General features: G+C 40.6%; 2 protein-coding genes across 2 annotated transcripts; one reads left to right on the plus strand and one right to left on the minus strand.

Annotated features, from left to right (window-relative positions):
* The first annotated feature begins 1,300 nt into the window (after positions 1-1,300).
* On the plus strand, positions 1,301-3,395 carry LOC147851087 (cilia- and flagella-associated protein 53-like). The gene is made up of 4 exons (XM_087335833.1): positions 1,301-2,453; positions 2,585-2,697; positions 2,865-2,961; positions 3,134-3,395. Exons 1-4 carry the CDS (start codon positions 1,301-1,303, stop codon positions 3,241-3,243), a joined length of 1,473 nt encoding a protein of 490 aa, XP_087191959.1. The 3' UTR covers positions 3,244-3,395.
* Positions 3,396-18,729: 15,334 nt separating this feature from the next.
* On the minus strand, positions 18,730-21,188 carry LOC147851088 (uncharacterized). The gene has a single exon (XM_087336067.1). It carries the CDS (start codon positions 20,561-20,563, stop codon positions 19,151-19,153), a length of 1,413 nt encoding a protein of 470 aa, XP_087192193.1. The 5' UTR covers positions 20,564-21,188; the 3' UTR covers positions 18,730-19,150.
* Positions 21,189-24,023: the final 2,835 nt, after the last annotated feature.

A 24,023-nucleotide genomic window follows, 5' to 3' on the forward strand; every position in this document is an offset into this window, starting at 1 on the left:
AATGGACGGACGGACAAGCTACTACTAATAACAAGTGACAAAATAAAACAAGGAGAATAAAAAATGAAATCTTTGTTTTTGATATTTTGCTTATTTATTTGTTCCTTGGATGTAATTCTGTGTTATTTATTTATTTTGTTTGTAAATTAACTTCAATTTGAATGTTTTGTTTTTAGTTGTTCCTTGATGTTGTATAATTCTTTTATTTTTATCATGAGTTCGTTAACTAATATAATTTTCTCTTTGCTCCTTTATTTTATGTATAATTCTTGGGGTTTTTTCATTTTCTTTGTTTTTGTATGAACGACTAATTGTACAACATAAAGTGAATGTATGTATGTATCGGATGGAGTTCCTTTTTTGGTATTTTACATAAAATCGAAATTTAATAAATTATAGACACAAGTACCTCGGACAATGGACACGTGTCCAATGTTATTTTCTTTTAATTCCTTAATTTTCATTAGTCCAACGACGGAGAGAACTATTTACTCAAGTATTGGAGTCTCCTTTGCTCACATGAAACAATAGGGACTGGTAGAAAGAACATAAGAACTTCGAAGAAACTCCACATGTTTCAATCAAATTTCAATTCCCTATTACAAATGTGTTTCCGTTTGTATGGTTGAAATAGTCGAATCAACAACATGAGTGAACAAAGATGTCCTTACGATCCCGAACTCTTAAAAAGGTCGCGGATGAGGCGAAAGGCACAATCTCTGAGAGCCGGAAGCAAGCAAGGATGGGTCGGAGTTTGAGGCCATAATGGCATATGTCGCATGTTACTTATACGGGAGAACCAGGCTAAAAAGGAGGTGCAGAGCGACTACGAATTGGGTTGATCTGCACACGTCAATGACACCAACATGACTCATGAGACAAAAACCAAGAGACAAGTTTTTTATGAGATAATAAGTCGAGAGGGCATGATACGTCGACATGAAGTGCGTGCGTGCGTGCGTGTGTGCGTGCGTGTGTGAACAGGAACCGAGAGAGGGGGTGCATGGTCATGGATGTAGAGCCGGACAGGTGTGAAACCAAACGAAATATCAAAGGATGCCAGAAGAAACCAAAAAGAACAAAAATGTCATGGGCACCATGAAAAAAAACACAAAAAAATGAACGGTTTAGTTAGTTGGAATGAAAACCTTTTGCTTTCTCTCTTGTTATCCTATCTCTGTCTCTGTCTCTCTCTTTGTGGACCATCTCTGTACATAGAGACAATCTCTGTGGTCCATATCTCTGTGGACCATCTCCATCTCAGATCCATTTTTGTGAGAACCTTGAATTTTGCTCCACCATGCAGATGCATCACAAGTTCAAGCCCCCATCCAACCAAGACCGGCTCCTGAAGCAGCGGGTATACGAGGACGAGATCCGGGACCGGCTCGCCAACATCCACAACTATGACCACCTCATGCGGTGCGCGGAGTTCGAGATCTCCAACGAGCCCAAGATGTCGTACCGCACGCTCTCCGAGAAGCTCAGGGCCATCCGCGAGAGGCGGGACACGGACGTCCTTGGGAGGCGGGCCAAGCTCTCAGAGCTCCTTGGCCACGAGGAGGCGCGATTCGAGGAGGAGATGAAACGGGGCAGCCGCGTGAGCTTGTCCGGGCGCCGGGATTGGCTCGAGTCCGAGGCCCGTAGGATGAAGGCTGAGAGGCTGGGCCGCGAGCGGGAGGTCGCGGACACGCAGCTCGAGAGGGCCTTCCGGGACAGTTCCGATGATGTCAGGGTCCACTGCTCAAAGCAGGCCGTGCTCCGGGCTGAGGCCGAGAGGCAACGGCAGCGCGCGAGCAACCTCCAGAGGAAGGCCCGGCACGAGGAAGAGGAGAAGGGCCTCTACAAGAAGATGGAGATGGAATGGGAGAGGCAAGATGAGGTGGCCCGAGAGGAGTTGGGGCGGCAAAATGCCCGGAAACAAGAGGCAATCGACATCCTTTGTGATCAAGTTTTCATGGTCCGGAAGCTCCGGGAAGAGGAGCGAGCCGCGGTCGAAGACGACATGATCAAGCTGAACAAGAGGTGGAAACAAGAGGAAGAGGATCTGAAGAAGAAGCAATACGAGAAGAGGTGCCTCGAGGGCAGAAAGGCGCGGGAGATGCTGCTCTACAACGAGCACAACCGGGCGAAGAAGGCAGCCGTGGTCCAAGAAGAGAAGAGATACGATGCCCACATGATTGCAATGGTGTCGGAGAGAGAGGCTGAAGAAGAAAGGCAAGAGAGCATGCTCCGGGAGGCCCAGCGGAGAGAGGCGAAAGCTTATGCAGATCAGCTCAGGGCTGTGGTAGAGCAGCAGAAATGCGAGGATGATGAGCTCGAGGCGATCATCAAAGCCGAAGTTGAGGACTCGTGGCGGAAGCAAGACGAACAAACCAAGAAACAAGATGACTCTAGGAAAGCACTCCTTGATCAAGTTCATCAAGGACGCCAAGATCAAATCCAATTCAAGGGTACACTTGCTTGTTAAGAAGCATAATATTTCATTCATGGGTGTTAATCTTAATTAGTTTATTAGTCGGGTCTTAAGGTCAGATGCATACAAAATAAAAAAAGACACCCTTCTTGCTTTGTCTCTTGATAGAGTTCTTGCTGAAGGACCAAGAAGAGCAGAAAAGGGCTGAATTTGAAAAGGATCAAGCTGATGCCATATTGGCAAAGCTAGAGGATGAGAGAAAAGTCGAACAAGCGAGACTGGTAAGCACTTTGCGTACACGGATCTTCCTTGTCGTATTAATTGTGACGGTTGAAGAGATGTTTTTTTTAGCGATGAAAAAAGCATCGCTTCGATTGCTAGGATTTGATGTTTCATTGGCCGATTCTTGACACATTTAGCTTATCTTCTGCATTCCCCCATTGATCAGTCTAAACAAGAAGTTAAGGATTATTTACAAGCACAAGTGAGGCACAAAAAGGCAGAAGAGCATGTCATCCAGCAGAACAAAAGAGCCGACTTTGAAGGTTCGATACTTAAAATCTTTCATTATCAATTTTGAATTTTGAGTGTTAAGCTTATTTAAGCATCAGGAGCTGGTGGGTTTCAAACAATTAGGAGCTCTCATTATGTTGGTTTATAACATACTAAGTGTTGCTTCTTGGTTTCATTTGTTTCCCCCTTGAATGCCTACCTTAGATGCAAAAGTGGCAGAAAGTAAATATGAAGCTAGAGTGAATAAAACATTAACAGATTTGCCTCATCGGGAGCCCTACTATGGAAGAAAAGCAGTAAGATGGTATGAATAAAGTCTATTCAGCACAAAATTTTGAGACTCGAGAGATGTCACATAGTTTTGCTCGTGAGAAATATGACCTAACAAGGTTGTTTCCATTATGACAATCAAATTATTGAAATTGTAGATAACTTTGTCTTCAATATGATTGATTCACTTCTTAGCACTATGTCCAGTGAATCCAAATTTTGTTTAGCCATATACACATGAAAAAGGTTTTATAGAAGTAATATTGATAGAGGCCTGTTGCATACCCCATTGTCACTCTAAATCATAAATGCTACAAGTGAAATTCTCAAATATATAACAATTCTTTCATGCATTAAAAATGATGGTGCATGAGAGAGGTTGCCATTAAATTTAGCTTCAGAAAACAAGCTAGCAAGGATATCTCACACCATATCATTTTAATTTAATCATACAATTTTTTCAGAGCACAAACAATCTGTAATCGGAAGTAACACAATGCCTGATTGTAGAAAAACAAACAAATACAATTAATTGATCATTCTCAATGAAACACAGACAATAACCCTGTTCCACTAGAGAAACGCAAGCAAGTATCACTAATTGATCATGTAGTCTAAAAAATCATGACATTGTAGTTGTAAGCCACAAATCAAATGACTCACAATTGTAATTGAAATCATGCATAAATCAAATAAGACAAGATTGATTATGGATACAACATACAATTCTCATTTATTATTATGATACAGCTCAAAACCAAGAACCCCAAAGGCAAATAATGTAAAAAAAAAAGCAAAATCCAATTTTAAATTTATATACATTCTTTACAATTGTGTATTGTAGTAATTTTTTCATGGGTTCCCAGCATTGCTTGAAGGACCACCAATGTCGGCAACAACAACTATCACTGAAACCCTTTTTTGGAAAAAATATAAAAAAATTCACTAAAAACCCCAAAAGACAGAAATTTCCTCCAAGTAGAATTCACACTTATTCATAATGTCCATGTGCAATGTTAATATCATTCTACAAAACCATGTCTCGAGTTCAAGGGCCAATATACACATTATTTTGCTTCATCGAGTAAATCAAATTTGTCTGCATTAGGCTTCGCAACCTCAGTACCGAGGACTTGAACCTTGATTATGCTTCCAAGATCTCCTAGATTTCAAGTAAATGTGGTGGCATCATCCTCCCTTTCATCCTTATACGATTCCCTTATTCATGTTTTTCAATTTTCCCCTCAAGTTCCAAATCGTTTTTACAAACCAAGGCATGTAACAATCTGTTATGCATCATGTACCCATCCATAGTACCTCTCCATGCCTTCAAGGCACAAAACAATGTCTTTTCTCCAAAGAAATACCTTCATCAGTTTATATGCTCAACATAATGTAAGTATTTCTCCCCATGAAAATGCAAGTTTAGACTATAAAAGTTTGAGAATCCTTTGGATTCTTAATTTGAATATGGACAAAAAACAGCTAAGTTCTCAAGAAAAACTAATGAAACTTAAAACTTCGATCAATGTCACCTTCAAGAAAAGTTTTAAACCTATATTTTACATGATTTCAAGATTGAAATTCGATTCAGAATATCTAGATCATATGCTTATAAGGGCAACTCCATTAACGAGATCCTTTTCTAGGATGAGTTATATGTTTGAGAATCAATGAAACCGAAGTGATACTCAAAGAAGGGAAATGTCATTGATTTTATTCAATGTTTTGGTGGTCTGAGTGTTGCTATATGGTGCAGGTGTGTTGGGTGGCACTATCTCACTTAGTGCATTGAATGGAATAAAGATTATTCAAAAGTTGTTCCCATGTAGAATATATTATACTATTAGAAATGAGTGCACAGCCCATAGAGGCGCAAGCAATGCAAAGATTATATCACAATGGACAAGAATATGCGCAGTCACAAATGGCCAAAACAGGTGTGGAACCTAGGATGCAAGGTACAAAAGCTAATAAGAGCAAAATCCTCTCATTTGGCTGGGTGCTTGACATTATGAAATGGTCTAAAAGTTGGGGTGTAACAGATATATTAGAGCTCTCATAAGATGCTATGAAGTATTTGATGATAATAGGTGCACCAAGGATGAGGTGGCAAGAAACATTATAAATGTTAACCCTCAATGTTGGAATGTTGGGCCCAATACAAGGTAAAAATGCCAAAACTTACTTCTTGCATGCTCAGCAAATAAGCTAATTCGTGAGAAGTGTGATGATTTGTTAGACGTGCATAATAATTTAAGCATCATACTCAAAACGGCACCACGAAGGGTGAGCACATATGTGTGTGCATTATTTTTCACATAGAGGGTTTTTACTACAAAGTAGTAACCCCCATTCTTAAGGAGTCACATACAAGATGATATGTTGATTTGGCAATGATCTTACACACATTCGCATTGACTCATCAAAAAGTTGTCTTCACCCTATCAGGAGGGCAGGTTGAAGTAGTAGATTCCTATGTATATCTAGGAGTCACATTTACAAGCATGAGTGGGTGCTTCTCAGTGTCTAAAGCCACTAAAAATTGACTAACTCAAGGATATGCAGTTTTAGCATGCTAGAATGGCAAGTAGAAGCAGTATTCCAAAAATCAACCTCATCAACTAGTTTGAACCATGCTATTTTAAAGAATCACATGTAAGGCGTTTGAAGCATCAGAGCAAATGGAAACAACAAAACACACAGAAGGATCATGGTACTCACAGGTGATGGAGTCTACATGGACTCCACACCATTCTAAAAACAATGGAGAAGGCTGGCCCACGACAATTTGGCCAAGTCCCGTTCGAGCTTCAAAAGCATCGGGAAGCAAACCCTTAGATGCACGCAGGATGCAATGACAATCGCAACTTGTTTAGCTTCATGATAACCTCGTTTCCATGCACCAATCAACATCAGGTACAAAATCCGGTCACCACTATTCGCATACATATTAGTTATGCACTTCATGCTTGTAAATTATCTCAAACAAACCGTTCCACCACATGCATTGAGATCATGAGCATGGAGATTCAAGAAAAATTGAGAGTTTATTTTTATTTCAGTATGGATGACATGAATTCACCCATATTTGACTTGTCTCATACATCAATCATGGCGTCTAATTAATAATTAAACTAAAGAGACTAATTTTTGGAAATCTAGGAGAAATTTATTTTGATAAGGAATTATATATAAAGAAAATAGTGGATTAAGGGTAGTTCATAGTCGGCGATAGTCCATCTACCTTGTGCATTGCTCAACCCCTCTTTCATGAACAAATGGAAAAAGTGATGGCAGACATGACACTTACGGGATAATAAAATGGAGAGAAACATTTCCACGTAGTATTTGGTAAGTATCACTCGATCTTCATGAATTTCATTAATGATCATTGAGAGTGCACAGAACTGTAGTACATTGGGTTTCACAGACATGTGGATGGTCAACACTCGACATATCGAATCAACGGTAGCTTAATTTCTTAACTGATGAGAAAAACTTTCAGCTTCAAGCGTGAATAAAAAGCAAAGTAAAGATGTAACCATGATTCATCACCCAAAGCCCTCAATATAGAAACAGCGTATTGACAATCTTTTACATATAATTAACTTATACATTACATATATTCATTGATACATAAATACATGCATACATTCATTCATTCATACATTGAATATATGCTGTCATACACATATACACACAACACATTACATACATTCATTCATTTATATATACAATCCTAAATTACATACATACGTTCATTTAACCCTCTAACCTGCATATATACATACATCCACACATACATTCATTTTACCCTAACATGCATACATACATTCATTCATTCATTATATACATAATACATTCATGCATTAAGTATACAGTCATCCAATCCTACATTATCTACATACATTCATCGATCACATGTACAAATGTCGTTCTCCACATATGCATTCATTCATACGTTATATGTATGTGTGTGTGTATATATATATATATATATATATATATTTGGTGGAAGAAAAAAATGTGTCCTTTGTGAGTAGTTCAGAATTGATACAGTACCTTCTTAGAGAGACCGTGGAAGAGGAAACAGGAAACGGTGGCAGCACAAGAACCTGTGGAGAAGAAGAATAAAACGAAGTGGCTTCGCCTAAACAAAAAGGATGCCGAGAAACAGAAGGTTGTTGGAAGACCAGGGAAGGCGAGTGAAGACAGAAGCTCGCCATTGAAGCAGGAACACAAAAAGAAATGAAGGAAGAAGGGAGCGTATATATATATATATATATATATATATATGTATAATGTATGCATAGTACGTAAAATTCGTGTTCGTCTAGCATAACATTTTGCGAATGCGAATGTTATTCAAACATTCTTGTGTTTTTTTTTCCCCCATTTTTTTAAAGATTTGTTTTTTGTTTTTTTTCTTTTGTTTTAGGTTTTTATTTACCTCAATAATAAATAGTAAATTCAAAAGTATGATATTTATCATTCGTTGAGGGCGTTTATCATACACGAATGGTTGAAACATGCTCGAATGCGAATGCACGTGTGGTACGTATGGTTAATACTATGTATGTATATATATACATTATCATATGTATGTACTATGAATCCGAGTCTTTTTTGTGAGATTTGTTGTTTGTGGGCCATATGTATGTATGTATGTATGTACGTATAGATCGACACATTCGTGATATTCGCATTCGAGAATATGAAAATGGCCCTAACAATATTATAAAACCATTCGTTTTATAAAATAAATACTAATTTGGACATAGGGGTAGTTTGGTAAATTTAGAACTTCCAAGGGCATTCTGATAAATAGGCGAACTTCCAGGGGTATCATGGTACTTTTCCCTTAATTTAAATAAATAAATAAATTTAATTCACTAAAAAAAGAACAATCACTCATTAATAGATTATAAAAATATGATTACTATTAACTTTCTTTTATAGTGTCAAATAAAAAAAGGGAGAGTTTAACTAGCATTATTATTTACGGAGCAGCGATGGCGGGAGCAAACGTAGCGGAACAGGGCGCGCAGACATGGCGTGCAGGCGCAGGAGCAGGTGCACGCTGAGGAACGCGCGCGCTGCCCAACAGAGCAAGAGGCGCCTCTTGCTGTCCAGGCCGTCACACTGGAGAACTGCAGGTAATAAGCAGTAGAGCGTTGGCGGGAGCAAATGCAGCAGAGCGCGGAGTGGGAGCAGCAGAAAAAGGCGAGCAGGAGCAGGAGTAGGTGCACGCTGAGGAACACGCGCGTTGTCCAACAGAGCAAGAGGAGGAGCACAACGCCAACTGCTGTCCAGGTACTCTCACACACAGTCCTCCCTCCCTCCCCCAACCAGAAAACGCAAAGTAACACATTAACAAAAACACAAAAGAAAGGGGGAAAGGTAGAACAACACATACAACCTAGGCTCGCAAGACACATATCTCGTTAGGATGGGAGGAATCGAGCTTCCACCAGCGCCCAGTTTGCTTGATGAAGAAGGTGGATCAGATCTCGCCATTACCCTGTCCCTAGAGGCTAACCGTGTCTTAGCGGAAGAAATCGAACGCCTACGGCGTACCTGCTTCGTATGTAGGTTTCTGGCAGGTAGACCAAGTCGGGGCATGGTTCGGGACATGTTTCAGGTGGCTGTGTTGGAGAACATGCCGGTAATCAAGAGTGTCAGGGGTTTAGGGAAAAACTTCTTCCACATTGAATTAGGTAATGACTCGCTGGCGCAACCATTGGTCGAGCTCAAGGTACTCGAACTGAAGTACGGCAAGGTGTTGCTCCAACCATGGTCACCAGGGTTCAATCCGATCGAAGAGTTACAGAAACTCAACAACCCTAGGGTGATCACCGCAACATTTCCTGGCCTCCCTCCACATTTGTACCATCTGCTCCCTCTTTTTGGCGAACAAGTAGGGATGATATGCCCTCAAAAAGTGTCAATGGCAGACACAGTCGCGGAGGTGCCCAAGTTGCGTATCTTGGTGCCTTCCCTCCATGGACTTCCATCAAGGATTAGACTCTACTCTGAGGAGTTAGGCCTCACAGTGGTAAAAGTGGTTTATGAGGGACTCCCGGGGCAATGTTTCATTTGCAAACAGACAGGACACCTAGCTAAGGAGTGTCCTCGTAAGATTGGAAAAGGAAGCTCGGGACCACGACCCTCGGACAAAGTCGGGACAACCAAGGGTGAAGAGGCTCCTTGGCTACCCGTTAAGAAGAAGGGGAAACTTGGAGGGCTAGGTGCCTCCTCTCCCGCCCTTTTTCATGACCACCCCTTTGAAAGAAGTCCCGCCACCTTGTCACCAGCAAGCGTGGATGAGCAACCCTTGAAGCGAGTAAAGATCCTCTCCGGGAGTGCCAAGGCACCCGACCTACAGGTGAGAGCTACCAACAGATTTACACTTCTTCAAGGGTTAGGGGATGGCGACCCAGCAGTGTTGGCAGCAATGTTGTCCCCGTGCGACTCCTCACGCCTTCCCCCGCGGGAGCCCGAACTCGTGTTCTCCACCCCGATGGAGATGCAACCCCAACTTGTACCGTCCACCCCGGAAGAGAAGTTGGCACAACCCCCCCTCCTGTTGGAACGTGAATGTGGTAGTGGCCTCAGATTAGTGAAATCGTGGATCCGGACGGGCAAGCTCAAGGACAAAGAAAAGGGTAAGATAGGAAGACCAACACCTGGTTTGGCGACGACTCTGTTAGATAGAGGGATGCAAGTTGTGCCACCGCTTCGGAGCACAAATGTATCGCGGGATCTATTCGAAGCGGGTCGGGAACGACCGGCTGAGAATCTTGTAGGGGATTTGCAGCTTGCAGTGGAGACCATACCCCCCGAAACAGGTGTTAGTTTGCCCCATGACATGGGGATCGGCCCGAACATGAGCGCCAACGTCACCGTTTTCGGATGAGGATCCTAACGTGGAATGTACAGGGCCTTGGTGGAGGCCGACAACACCAAGAGTGTAGAAGACTTCAGGAGGAGCTGAATCCCCTTAATATAGGGGGCCATATTGACATATTGCTTTTGCAGGAACACCACCTCTCGCAAGAGTGAACTCAGAGCTTAGTAAACCCCTTGTCGGGTGGGTGGACCACATGGTGGTCGGCTGCGCAGGGTGACCTCCACCGAAGAGGAGGGGTCTGCATCTCGATCAGCGATAAGGCCCGATACGAAGTAACATCATATGGCACGCTGGTGGAGGGTCGGGCCTTATACGTGCTTCTGAAATGGAATCGCCTACAGATTGGGGTGCTAAACATTTATGCCCCTAACTCAGCCCCCGAGAGAGCAATCTTTTGGAGGATGCTAGCGACAACATTACCTAATGTCGAGGCTTGGGTAATGGCAGGTGATTTCAACATGACTAAACACCTGGGAGATAGGAAAGGAGGGACCCAGAGGCCTATTTATGGTGCGGAGCTGGATTCATGGGCTTTCCTAATTGGCAAAATCGGGGTGAAGGATACATAGGGCTCTTCCCTTAGGCGAAGCTCACATTCGCTGCACTTTTCTAGAGCCGCCGGGAATGCTAGGGGCGGTAGTCTTGCACGGCTAGACCGCATATACATCAGCTCATCCCTCGAAGAGCTCGGGGGCTCCTTTGCTATCTTGGCAGGTCTTACCTTTTCAGATCATCAGCCGGTGAGACTAGACCTTAACCCACCCAACGATAGCAAGGGCAGTCTCAATGTAGAGATCCCCATAAAGATCATGAAGAGTGAAGCGGTGAAGGCCGGTTTACAGAGTATATGGCAGGACACCATGGGCAATAAATCAGCCAGTGAAGATCTGCAGAAAAAATTGGCCCTCTCCTCCTCCTTTTTACAACAAGAGACCAAGCGCGCCCTCCAACAGGTTAGAGCCATCGAAACAAAATTAAGGAAGGCCGTTGCGGCAGCGCAACGGCTGTTACAGGTAGACCCTGGTTGCAAATGTTCTAGAGCTAAGCTAGAGGAAGCAAAGATGAAGGTACAGGAAAGGACTTTGGAGAAGAACCGAATGCTGTTTCGAAGAAACGCAACATGGTGGGCTAGAAAAGACGACAAGGTCAACCGACATTTCTTTCACTACAAGGCACCCAAGGGTGGTGGTGGACGTATACACGGGCTGCGCAAACCAGACGGCTCAATAACGGAGGACAAGACTGAGGTTCTGGAAATGGCAACACAATACTATCGTGACCTCCTCGCACCTATGCATGTGAGGCAAAACTTGGAGCTGGCTGATCGAATGATGTCTTGCATTCACCCCAAGGTAACCCAAGAGATGGAAGTTGTGCTCGATAGTCCCATCTCTCGTTTAGAGCTCTCGGAGGCACTTAGGGGATTGCGAAGGGGTGCATGCCCCGGCCCTGATGGTCTCTCACGAGATTTCTTCGAGATTCACTAGGAATGTGTTATCCCGTCCTTGGAAGCCGGGTTCCAAGAGATTTGGTCCTCAGGAAAGATGCCGATTGGTCTGGCTGAGGGGATGATATATCTCATCCCCAAATCCCAAGAGCGAAGCCTAGAGTTGCGCCAATGGCGTCCAATCACGATCCTTAACACGGCATACAAGATACTCGCTAAAGTCCTAGCTCAGCGATTAGCAAGCTTCTTACCGGACATCATACACGACAATCAAACTGGGTTTGTCAAGAACGGGTGTATCTTTGATAATGTGTTGCTTCTTTGGGAAGCTATGGCATTGGCCAGTCGCTCCGTATCGAGCTCGGCTATTCTGATGCTAGACTTCGAGAAGGCCTACGATAGGGTGTTATGGCCCTTTTTGGAAAATGTGATGAGAGCTTTGGGCCTACCTCAAAAATGGAGGAATTGTACTTCTGCACTCTATCGGACAGCTACGAGTAGCGTGCTGATGGCTGGATCTAGGGGACCCGCCTTCCAACTACAACGCTCAGTGAGGCAAGGTTGTCCCCTAGCCCCATATCTCTATCTCTTTGTAACCGAGGCTTTCTCCGCCTACTTACAAGCACCAACTAGCGGGCTGCGGGGATTGCCCATCCCCAATGCGACTGAAGATTTGTTGTTATCTGAATATGCCGACGATACGGTTCTTTTCTTGCAAGGTGATGAGGAGAATTTACAGCGGGCTGAACATCTTGTTGAGGACTTTTGTCAGGCGGCTAGTGCCAAGATCAATTGGAATAAAACCCAAGGTCTATGGTTCAGCGAACAGGAGACACCAAAATGGCAACCCCATGCTGATTTTACGTGGGTCCCTAGTGGGACGACTTTCAAGTACCTTGGATTTACGATGGGGAGGTCAATCCCCAAGGGAGCGCAATTGGCCCACGTACAAGCCAAAATAAGTAAGAAGCTGAACCAGTGGAGTAGATCTAAATTGTCCTTCGCTGGTAGGGTCCTTGTGGCAAACCAAGTGCTGCTCGCTACCATGTGGCACTCAGTCTCATGCTGGATTATGGACCCTGCAGGTTTGCACGCGATTAAGGCTGCCACTAGGGGGTTTATATGGCCAGGTAAGGACAACCCAAGGGCTGCCGCCAGAGTCTCATGGTGTTGGTTAACGCAACCACGGGCCAAAGGGGGGCTTGGCCTCATAGACCCCTTAATGCAGAGTCGTGCATTGCTGGCTAAAATGGTGGTTCGTTGCCTCCTGCCAGGTAAGGGGTGCTGGAAGGTACTTCTTCGCAACAGGCTGCAAGTAGGGACTCCCAAGTATGGTAGGCCTTGGCCCGACTCCTTGAATTGGTGCTGCATGAGCGGAGTCCCACCCAGGCTGGCTTGCCATTCGGAGGACAGGGTCACGAACTCCATCTTGCGGGCATGGTGCCATATACGACAGCATTTGGTCAAGCACACCCAGGAGACATTGACCGAATGGACTAGACAGCCACTATTCTGGAATCCTCATGTGCGAACGAATGACAACGCGATGCTAGGGCAACTTAAGGGCCTAGCATGGGGAAAGTTGGCACAAACAGGCCTCCTATCTATAGACGATTGGAGACGCATGGCTGATTCAGGAAGAGCCCAAGAGGACCTTTTCCCTCCCCTCAAGGGAGCTACGAAAATCCGGAGACTGATAGTTGAGGCAGTTGACAAGGTTCCGATGGGGGAGGCGAGAGAACATGCATGGTTCGGTCTCTTTGACGAGGCTGGAATGGTCAAGTCGCTAAAGGGCATGAGCGGATCGGGGAGTGATACAGTTTTTGGGGACAGCCAGAGCAGCGGCTCTTGGCACCCAATCCGAGTGGTGGCACAGATTGATAACATTTGGAAGACAGACCCGGATGTTGCTAAGGTGGAACCCCATTGGAGGCTAAGGGTATACGGTTGTCGCCCCCTTGTCGATCTGGATTGGGACCCCGGGGATTTCAGATGGAAACATGATGATAGACTCCACCACTTCTTCGATTACACCACTAAATTGGGTCGGACTTTGCAGCTGCAGCCAGGGCGGCCCCCTTCGCAACGGCTGGCAAACATTGGGCATCCCCGATGAGGCGCTCACTGCCTTCTGGAAGGGTCTTTGACGTCTCCACATGCCTGAAAAGATTAAGCTCTTTTGGTGGCAGATCGGTCATAATGTGGTGCCCGTTGGCGAATGGTTAGATAAACGTGGCGGCCCGTTAGGCTGCCCACTGTGCTCTCTACCTATTGAGTCTCTGAGACATTGTTTGTGGGATTGCCCTCAAGCTCAAAAGGTATGGGATAGAGTGACTCGCCTCCTTGTGGCATGTGAAGTTGAAGGAACAGCCTCGTGGAGCGCTGCGGCATGGATTGATCACTCGGTCGAAGGGTGGACGGACGCCGTCAATGCGGATAGTTGGTGCTATGTATGCACGAGAGGCAAAATCGTCAAGATCCGTTTTGAAAGAGGCTTGCAACCCGCATCCCCTAGGTTTCCGGAAATCTGGATGTTGATCGCAGGTTTCACCTTGTGGTATATATGGAAAGCGCGTTGCCTCAAGGTCTTCCAAGGTACGGTACGACCCCCAGAGGAAATGATCATGGACATATGGTTCGCGCTTATCAGCTGCCTACGAGGGCAACTGGAAGAGGTTTGCAGCCACTCCAACGACATGACCACTGCCCGTTTGCGCTTTTGGCAGAAATGGCGGAACACACCTATGGTGATGCAAGGCGGGAATGGCCCGAGGTGGAACTACCAGCCCCCACGTTGGTTGTTTCCTACTCACCTGCCACCCTCTCTTCGGTGTAGGCCCCAAGAGCCGACTCGTACTAGGCAACATTGAAGGGAATCGCCTTGGATACAGGTAGCTTCTTACATTAAGTTAGGCCGCAAGGCAATGTAAGTGGCTCATCTTCTTTGGCTTGATCGGAGGAAGTCTCCCCGATGTGTGTATAAGTCTCCTTATAGACTCTATGTAATAATCCTTCCTAACTAATGGGAAAGTAGCTTTACTTTGGAAAAAAAAAAAAAAAAAAGGGAGAGTTTATCGACCTTTATTTTATTTTATTTATTTATTTATGTATTTATTAAAAACGAATATTTTTATATTTATTATAGAAATATGATTAGTGTGAATTCTCATTTTTAATGACAGATAAAAATATCCATAAATTTTGGGAGAGAAGAGAAAATGAGGAATTACAATGAACCTTTATTTTATTTTATTTATTTATTAAAAACAAAACGAATACTTTTACACTTATTATAAAAATTTATTAATGTCAAGTCCCTCTTTTATTGTCCCCTTTTTATTGTCAAGTCCTTTTTTTATATCCTAGGAAACGGAAAAGGAGGATACTTGACCATGCATTCGAATACATATTGGTTTGCATTCTAATGAGAAACCCCACGAATGCGAATATGTCAATCCATAGAATGTAAAATTCGGTGTTCGTCTAGCATAGCATTTGTTTTCCTACGTTGGAAAATAAATGCGAATATTATTCAAACATTCTTATGTGTTTTTTTTGTTTTTTCCCCCTTTTTTAAGGTTTTTCTTTTTGCTTTTTTCCTTTTTTTAGGTTAATTTACCTCATAATAAATAGTTGATCCAAAAATATGGTATTTACCATTCTTCGAGGGTGGTTACCATAATCAAATGATTGAAACATTCGCGAATGCGAATGCATGTATGGTTCATACTATGTGTCAATCTATGTATGTATGCATGCATGTATGTAGTATGTCATCATGGCATGGTGGCCATATGAATATATTCTCTTCATATGACCTTTGGCTGCCTGCCCGCCCATTTGCCCATCCGAGAAATGGAAATCAAAGATCATCCAGTCATAGAATTGAGAGGAGCAGAGCTTGACTGGGTGTTTTATTCTTCAACCTGGAATTATACACGTGATGCTTCTCCCATCGATAACTCTTCAAATGAAGAAATGAAATATGTAAATGCTCGATGCGTAACGATTATATCCTATGTTTAATATGTCTAGCATTGACAATTCTCTTCCGTATTCGCTAATCTTGTATACATTTGGCACACGACCAATATTGAAAATTGGAGATATTACACCTCATAGGGATATTAAAACCAAATATTATGACATTATTTACGTTAGCATACCATGATAGATACTTGCTTTACGATGATTGGTACCAATTTTTTCCACAAAATTGGTGAGATTATTGAAGGTTTGTATGATACAATCGTCACATGTGGAAGTCTAAGAGGAACTATCCATGTGGTAGAATATTAACTATGGGTTTAGTGTATAACCTAACTTGAGTGATGAGTTAGTGTTAATAATAACAAAGGGAGCTAGTAAAAAGCAAGCCAAAAGTTATATATATGAGTGTTGGGATGTAGTTATTAGTCACGACACTCTCTTACCAATGGGTTCTTATGTATGGAAATTTCATTGACCACATGCATTGGCACTACACGAGGCTACATTTTATTTACCCCATTGCAATCAAATCATAATGTCTTTATATTCAACCCTCTTCATATAGTATAAAAAAGAACAGAACCTCGTATTACTATTTTCAGCAAACACATGAAAGAAAGAGTTTGAAGAGAAATAGATAGAGTAGCATGCAATGTGAAAGGACTCTTTCCATTTATTACTTATTTCATAATTCATTTACCCATGTAGAATTCGTAAAGTCATTCTTTTAGAGAAAGGTGTTAGTTAGTTGTTTGTGTCACAGTCTTAGATTTTGAAATATTATTGCAAAGATTTCGAATCAAAGCACAAATATTTTTTACAATGAGCATAATAGTAGGCTATTGATTTATACTTAAATTCATAAACTTTAATGCACATTCCTTTTCTTGGCTTTACCACTGTATCTGCACATCTAATCCTTTTTTTGTGATTATTATTTCCCATGAACATAGAGGCGCTTCCAAATTATGTCGTAGCATGGAATGTCTTGTTGTACATATAATGACACAATGGCACTAAAAAGACATCAATTTGGTGGCAATAAAGCACTAGAGATCATTGATTCATTATCTATGATAGCTAGGGATATATATTTGAATCACAATGTCTAGAAATAGCCAAGCTTTAATGCTAGGCTAGTTCCTTTCCCCTTGGCACAAGCGTTACATCAATAACATTTTTTGAAGATGCATTAGCAACTACAAAACAAACGAAATATCCCAACTTTCTTATGATATTGTCACCCAATAACAACCACCATTAAAATTTCCATAACATGGCTATGTGTGGTGCAAAGGGAGAAAATGATGATTCCATTCATGAAGTTGTCATGCATAGTGGTTTAATTCATTGTTGACACATATTAGTATGCCTAGAATTGGCTACACATGTACCCATAAAGCACCATTTGTCTTGGCATACTAGTGTGTTTACAGTTAGCTACACTTGTACCCATAAAGCATCATTTGTCCGAACATACTAGTATGTTTATAGTTGCCTACTTATGTACCCAAAAAGCAAGTTTAAATCTATGAACGTGAGTATGCCTTGTAAGTTGTTACTATTTGTTCATTGATATTTTGTTATTTTAGTAATTACTTTACCTAGTCCTTCGACATGTTCTCCCCATGATAGGCAATTGGGGAGATAAATGTAGACAGGCTGTCAATTGAATGAGAATCATGGGTAAATGGTGATGAAATTGTACCATTCTGATTGGGAGTTCATACATGTATTAATAATGACTCGACATTTATACTCATACGTGGATATATAGTTAATAAAGGGTTCAAACCATAGGATTCTAGAGTGCGATTGAATCTATTTATGTTCATCATTGTACCATTGCAACTAAAACAAAATGTGATAGATTGGAACGTAGTGTAGACTCTAGAGTATGGGTTTCATACTTTTTAAAAGGATATAAATTGAGGAGCATGATTGACCTACACAAAACTAATATATGCATTAAAAAATACACTACACTACACAAACCATGATTGATACCTAGAGGTCATGTTTCCATGTTGAACCCATCGCGACATGTTTCCTATTAATCTACAAAATGATAACAAGTTAAACAAACATTGAAACATTAACCAAGAGTTTATGTACTACATGTAGACATAAATGATTGCTGTGTTCATCATTGCAAACATGCATTAAGCTTGTTTTTTATAATGAAGTCGAGTGATTTCCAACATAGTGTTGTCCAAGACAAATATATCTCTAGTGTGACAAAAGTGCATTCAATAACAACAACATTAGAGGCTTACTAAAATGTACGTTTGCCTACACTGTTTAAATTATATTCTTTGAAATGTTTTGTATTAGATGATATTAACTTTCTTACCTATGATAGGTTCACATTTGCTTGTTAGCAATGGGTTGGAAAAAGGTTCTCTAATGGGTCATGACTTTCACATTCATCAATAACAAAGTAAACAAAGCATAACTTATATTTAATGACGATAAAAAATCTCCTTGATTGGTTGAACTCCGTACATATTTTTGACACGAAGTTGTGGGAGTGGGGGTTGATAGTTTTTATTTGGAGCCAAAATGAAAAAACTCTTAGAGAAGGTGTTTATTTCTTCAATTACATAACACCCTGACATTTGTCCCTTGTGATGATACATTGTTGTTAATTGAACCTCGTCACAAATGCTCTTTCCCAAAGGAATAGTATCCATGTACAAGAAGCCAACATTCTTGCATATATATCTACGCAGTGTTAGAGAAGTTCCTTGAAAGTTTGTTCTACAAAAAGTTTGCTTTGTAGGCTTTTCTTAGAGAATGTAGAATTTTCTTTTAAAAGATGATAAAATATAAAAAGTTCCTATCAAACTACCATCCAAAACTACTTGTCGTTGTTTAATATATAATTGTGATATTTTTTGTTGTGGTAAACCACATGCATCTAGACTTGTGTTACATCAACATACTCTCATAGATATACCCCATTGGCAAGCATATACACCTAAAGCAAGTCCTAAGAGAAACCATAACTTCACATATGTATGCATAATAAAAGTTTGAATATATGAATGAAAGAAGGTGAAATGTTGAACCTTGTTTATTGTATTTATATGACTTCACAAAACAAGCGTTAAGATAATTTATGATTATATACATTTGCGCACTAGAAGCCAGTGTGCAAGGGCATAATCCAAGGTCCCATAACAATAATATTGACCCTCTAGATTGATAGTCAAATAGGAAGTTAAGGTAGCAAACATGTTTTCCATGCTTCCCAACACATTAAAGTAACTAAAGATATATACTATTTGGTACTAACATGTACATAATACAAGCTTTTCAACCAATTGTGTTAAGTACATTGGCTAGATCTTCAAAAGGAGTAAAGAAATATGAAGAGTAAGTGATAAAGATTTTACTTAGGATTGACTAATTGTTAGGAGAATGATGTTAGGAGTGGTGCTACCTTAGTTATTTTATCCAAGCTACACAAAGTCAACAACTTAGTAGGCATTTAGAGAACACTGGTATGGATAATTACTCCGTTGAAAGGCTTTGCATGATGATGATAAACATGTATCTAATACTTGTCCCATATTCACCGTGAAATACCTTATTGACTTTAACTTGCTCCTCTATCTACCATTTGCATGCAATTGAGTAAGGTTTGCTCTCTCTGCATATGCTCTTCAAATCGGAAGATGAATAAGTCTGCTCGACATCGTAGTTCATCTAGGGGAATAGCGCGGTCTGATTTTGTAACACTTATCTTTGCATCTTTATGAGTATTGTTGTCATCACGTGAAGTGTTGTTGTCATGCTCGTGAGACAGAGGAAATTTGTCATTCATGACCTCCATATTATATGCTTGAAATTGTTGATGAAATGGGCTACAAGATTGTCTTGACTTCTTTTCACAAATCTCCTTCCATATAGCATCTAAGGTATCACCTTTCTTAGCACATGGTTTAGAGACAATACCACTAGGACTAATGGACCTTGATTGATATTCATTATCTTGCCTCAATACTTCGAGAGGAGATGACAACCTTGATTGTTCGATGCTTAGCGTTGAGATTGCAAGAGGAGTCGAACTAGACATTGACATCATGTGATCATGATCATGAACCTTGTTGGATGCCTTCTTTCTCTTCACTTTTTTGGTACGATCCTTTTTGAAGCACAATGATGGCATTTGTTCTTGAGGCTTTTCTTCGAATATCACCACCCCCTCATTCTCTACCACCATGGAACCAAGATTGCTATGATGATAAACCTGATTAGCTACTAATGGTACAATTGTATTGATATTGTTCAGATTAGGATAATGATTAACATTGTCGTTAGCCGCTAATAGCGAGAAAGCTTCCATACTCCCTTGAATTGGGACGTGATTAACATGACCATTAGCTACCAATGCTGAGATTGAACCAATATTGGCATGATTAGCATCGTCATTACTCGTTAATGATGGGGTGACAACAAGTGGGGCACAATTAACATGATCATTACCCGTGAATGGCAAGATGGGACCAAGAGAGGTATTATCGGGGGAGTGTTGAGCATGGCTATCAACAACTGATGGTAGGACAATGTCAATCGCGTCATGATAATCATGGGAGCATAGCTCATCAACATCATTGTCGGGGTGAACACGATGAGGTCCGTGAATAGTGGTGTAAAGAGAATCATCGGATGATTCATCATTATTGAGAAACTCGTGAAGGACAAGAGGGTTTCCATGGTCAATGGAGTTGGTTATCAGAATGAAGAGGTCTAGGACACTACCTCCCTCCTTGGTCGTGCGGTCATGATGAGTTTTCTCTTGTTTGTGGAAATGTGAGGAAGCAAAGAGGAGGAGGATGAGGGAATTCAAGATGAGAAAAAGGTCTAGTCTTTTGTTACTACCATTTTCATTGTGGGTCAAGAAGAAGAAAAAGAAGAAAAAGAAGAAGAATAAGACACTAGACATGGTGAAGATGATGGCCATAGCCATGCCCATTACCTTCACATCTTCATCACCTCTCATCTTCATCAAAACCCTAATCCCTACCCTAACCCCCAACCCTAAATATGACGAAAAAACACCCAATATCTGACGAAATCCCTATGAATCCCTACCCCTAAACCAACCACCTAACCCTAACCACATCATAAGAAACCAACATCTGGCCAAAGCCCTTAGTTTGCTGCTATTGGCGAAACCCTAACCCTAGTATTGCTTATGAAAGAAAGCCCCAGTGTAATCCTAATCCAATTCTAAACCCTAATTCAACCCAAAAGCCCCGTAAAAACCCTGATCCAAGCCTAAACTCTAATTCTGATTATCAAACCACTCAACCTTAACCATAATTATAAACAAACCTGAGCCAAAAAGGTGCCTAGATTTTATCCAAATACAATGAATATAGTGAAAGAAATGCACACCCAAGCCATCATCATTAACGAAAAAACAAAAACAAGAAACCCTAATCCTAAACCCTAAGATAACTAAAACATGTTAGGAATCATTAGAAAATGTGTTGAAAACTCTAGAAAAAAGAAGTGCAAATTTTGATACACAAAGATACCACGGCTAACAATAGTGATGGAAAAAGAAGAAGAAAATCTTTAGGCCATGAAAATGAACTCTAAAACTCCATAACCAAGTTTAGACACTCTCCATGCATCATGATCCTAATGACCCACTTAAATCTACTTGTGCATTGCAAGACTCTTGGGAATTCTCTTGTGTGAACACAAACCTTGGGCTCATCATTTGAACACAATTGTGTTGGCTCATGTTCCGTGGAGCCTTCTGGTGGATAGATACCGTTATCGGAAACACACAAATACTTGATTGCGTAATGCGCATCAAGAGAAACTATGCCATAAACATATAGAGAGATATATATATGTAGATAGATAGCTAGACAAGCACACAAGTTGTGACCTTGTTTTCTTGATAAAACATGGGGGGGAAATATCTCTATTTGTAGGCACAAGATGACACATGGTTTCAGTGAAGCTTGTGGCACACACACACACACACACACCCTTTTGGGTGGATTGCTAGAACCTAGAAAAGACACAACTTTAATTTCATGACAAATGGACAATAGAATCCAACATTAAGCTCATTCGCCTAACTCGGTAAAACCTTTGAAGTGTACACCTCTTGTGTTGTTCTTTGGGGGGGGGACTAGGCTGATGATATTTCCATTTTATTGAATTTCCTCTCTTTTTCCATTTTACACTTTTATCTTGATACATGTCGTGTATTCTGTCTTTCTTTATTATTCTCGGCACATCAAAGGATGAGTGGCTACTCCCCTGCTCAAGCAATTGGTGTCTTTTATGTAAGGCTACACTTCGCGACATTATCAAACACGCAATACAGTCTTTATCTAGGCTTTAAGTATAGTTACGTGTATGGTTCAGCTCGTCTTTTTGTCCATCACAACTTAAAGTAAGTCGATGCTCCACATCCAATGAGATCGACAACACCAAATGATTTGTGTATAGATCATTAGGGCCCTATACTAAGCATAAACTCAAATAGCTTCATTGGAGCTAGTCACCATCACTAAGGGGACATACTTTAATCTTAATCACTATAGCAAGCAAGTGGCCATACTTGGATGTTTTTTGTGACGATGTAAAGGATGACATGTATCTACCCAATTTTGGTATTATAATTTGAAAATAACCCTTATCCATTTAAGTGGTCTTCAACGACTCTCTAAAAAAGCTGCACACTATAAACTATTGTTCCCTATCTCCCTCGATGATCAAATGATTGGACACCATTGTTGAAGTATCATAGTTTATTGTACAAATCGATCTTTTGTTGATGCTTCTCTTTCATGACACCGAACAAACTCATTTCGACGATTTGGCACAATTCGCTTAAATGTTAAGATATATGATATTCTTCTAGGTTGCAAGTTGAATGTTTTGTTTTATGTTTCATAGTCTTTTGATGTGCAAAGGTCCAAACCAAATAATAATCAGAAGTTGCGCTTGCTCTTGTATATTGTCCGCCTCTTTGCTGACTTCTCACCTAATCCGGCTCCTTTCAATTCATTGCACTATTACTTAGTTGTAGATGCATACATAGGGCTCTTTTTTAACAATTTTAACAAGCACACATTGGATGCCACAAAGGATGACTTGATAATTTAATTATGTTTTGTATTGTATGAATGGAATGAATATTCAAGTTTAGGTTACATACTTGAAAACCATCATGTACAAAAATATTGTTATATTTAAAGGTTTAGAAGACGAGATAGATGATGTGATAAGTTAAAGTGACCAAAACACATTTGCCAAATATATAATGCATTTCATATGGCACTTGTGCTTAAACCTAATCGCATAGAATCCATGCTAATCGATCACAGTGTTTGGTCTAAATGTTCGTGTATTTTATAAGGCAATAGTTTTAAAAATGAATCTATGGAATCCATGCTACATAGTCAGCAATTATCAAATCAATTGTTACACATTCATTACAAATGAAAATGCCAAACATGAAAAACTTGAAGGGTCCTATGGTGTTTAATGGCCCAATAAACAAAATAATTCTAAGCAATTAGCTCTTTAAGTGAAAAAATGGAAAAGTGAACATATTCTAAAGACCATTCATACCTTTGTTTCAACAAAGTTCATACGACATGATGTATAACACAAGAAGACTTTGTAATAAAGTTTTACCTCAATATTGACATCAAACAATTATATATATATATATATATATATATATATATATATATCGCGTGGGGGGGGGGGGGGGGGGTATGTAGTGGCGCAACCATAGTTAATGGTATTAGTTTCACATAAATTTTTATTTTTATTTTTCCCTCTAAAGAGACACACCTTCGTATTTATTTATTTATTTTTTCACATAAAAATTTATTAATCACATGAACATTTTTATACAAACAATGTAACGACATTCATTACCACAATTACATGGCTCACTATGCATTTTTGCTAGCTTACAATAAAACATTCAAATAATATGGATGTATGCTTGCTTGCCAACCTGCATGTGGGTGTTTAATAGTACCTAATCTAATATTGTGATTGTTAACGACAAGTTTTGCATTTTTTAATATTTAGGAAGCCAATATAGGTGTATTGGCATAGCCTTGCTAAAAGGCATGTTATGTATTGTTTGAGAAGCCTAGTCTGAAAAGTTTGTGTTAGAGGTTGACTTTTAGAGAATAGTTTTACCTTTTTTATCGATACAAATGACATGTGTGTTAACCAAATCCAAACTTGAACATTATAGTCTTGCAAATCATTTGGCAGAGTTACCATTACAAAACGACCATCGTATAAGAACACATATGCATGTAAAGTTTTAGGCAATGGTTTCAAATTGTGTTTCAATAATACGACAATATATTTGACCTCACTTGATATTATGACATAAATAATTGAGAACAATAATGAAATCGCAAGAAAGGATAATTCCAATTAACATGGTAATCATGATTAAGAGAGAA

The sequence above is a fragment of the Azolla caroliniana genome, unplaced genomic scaffold (genome assembly GCF_043228905.1).
Source record: "Azolla caroliniana isolate FFs.n. ecotype wild unplaced genomic scaffold, voAzoCaro1.0.p SCAF_20, whole genome shotgun sequence".
Classification (NCBI taxonomy): domain Eukaryota; kingdom Viridiplantae; phylum Streptophyta; class Polypodiopsida; order Salviniales; family Salviniaceae; genus Azolla; species Azolla caroliniana.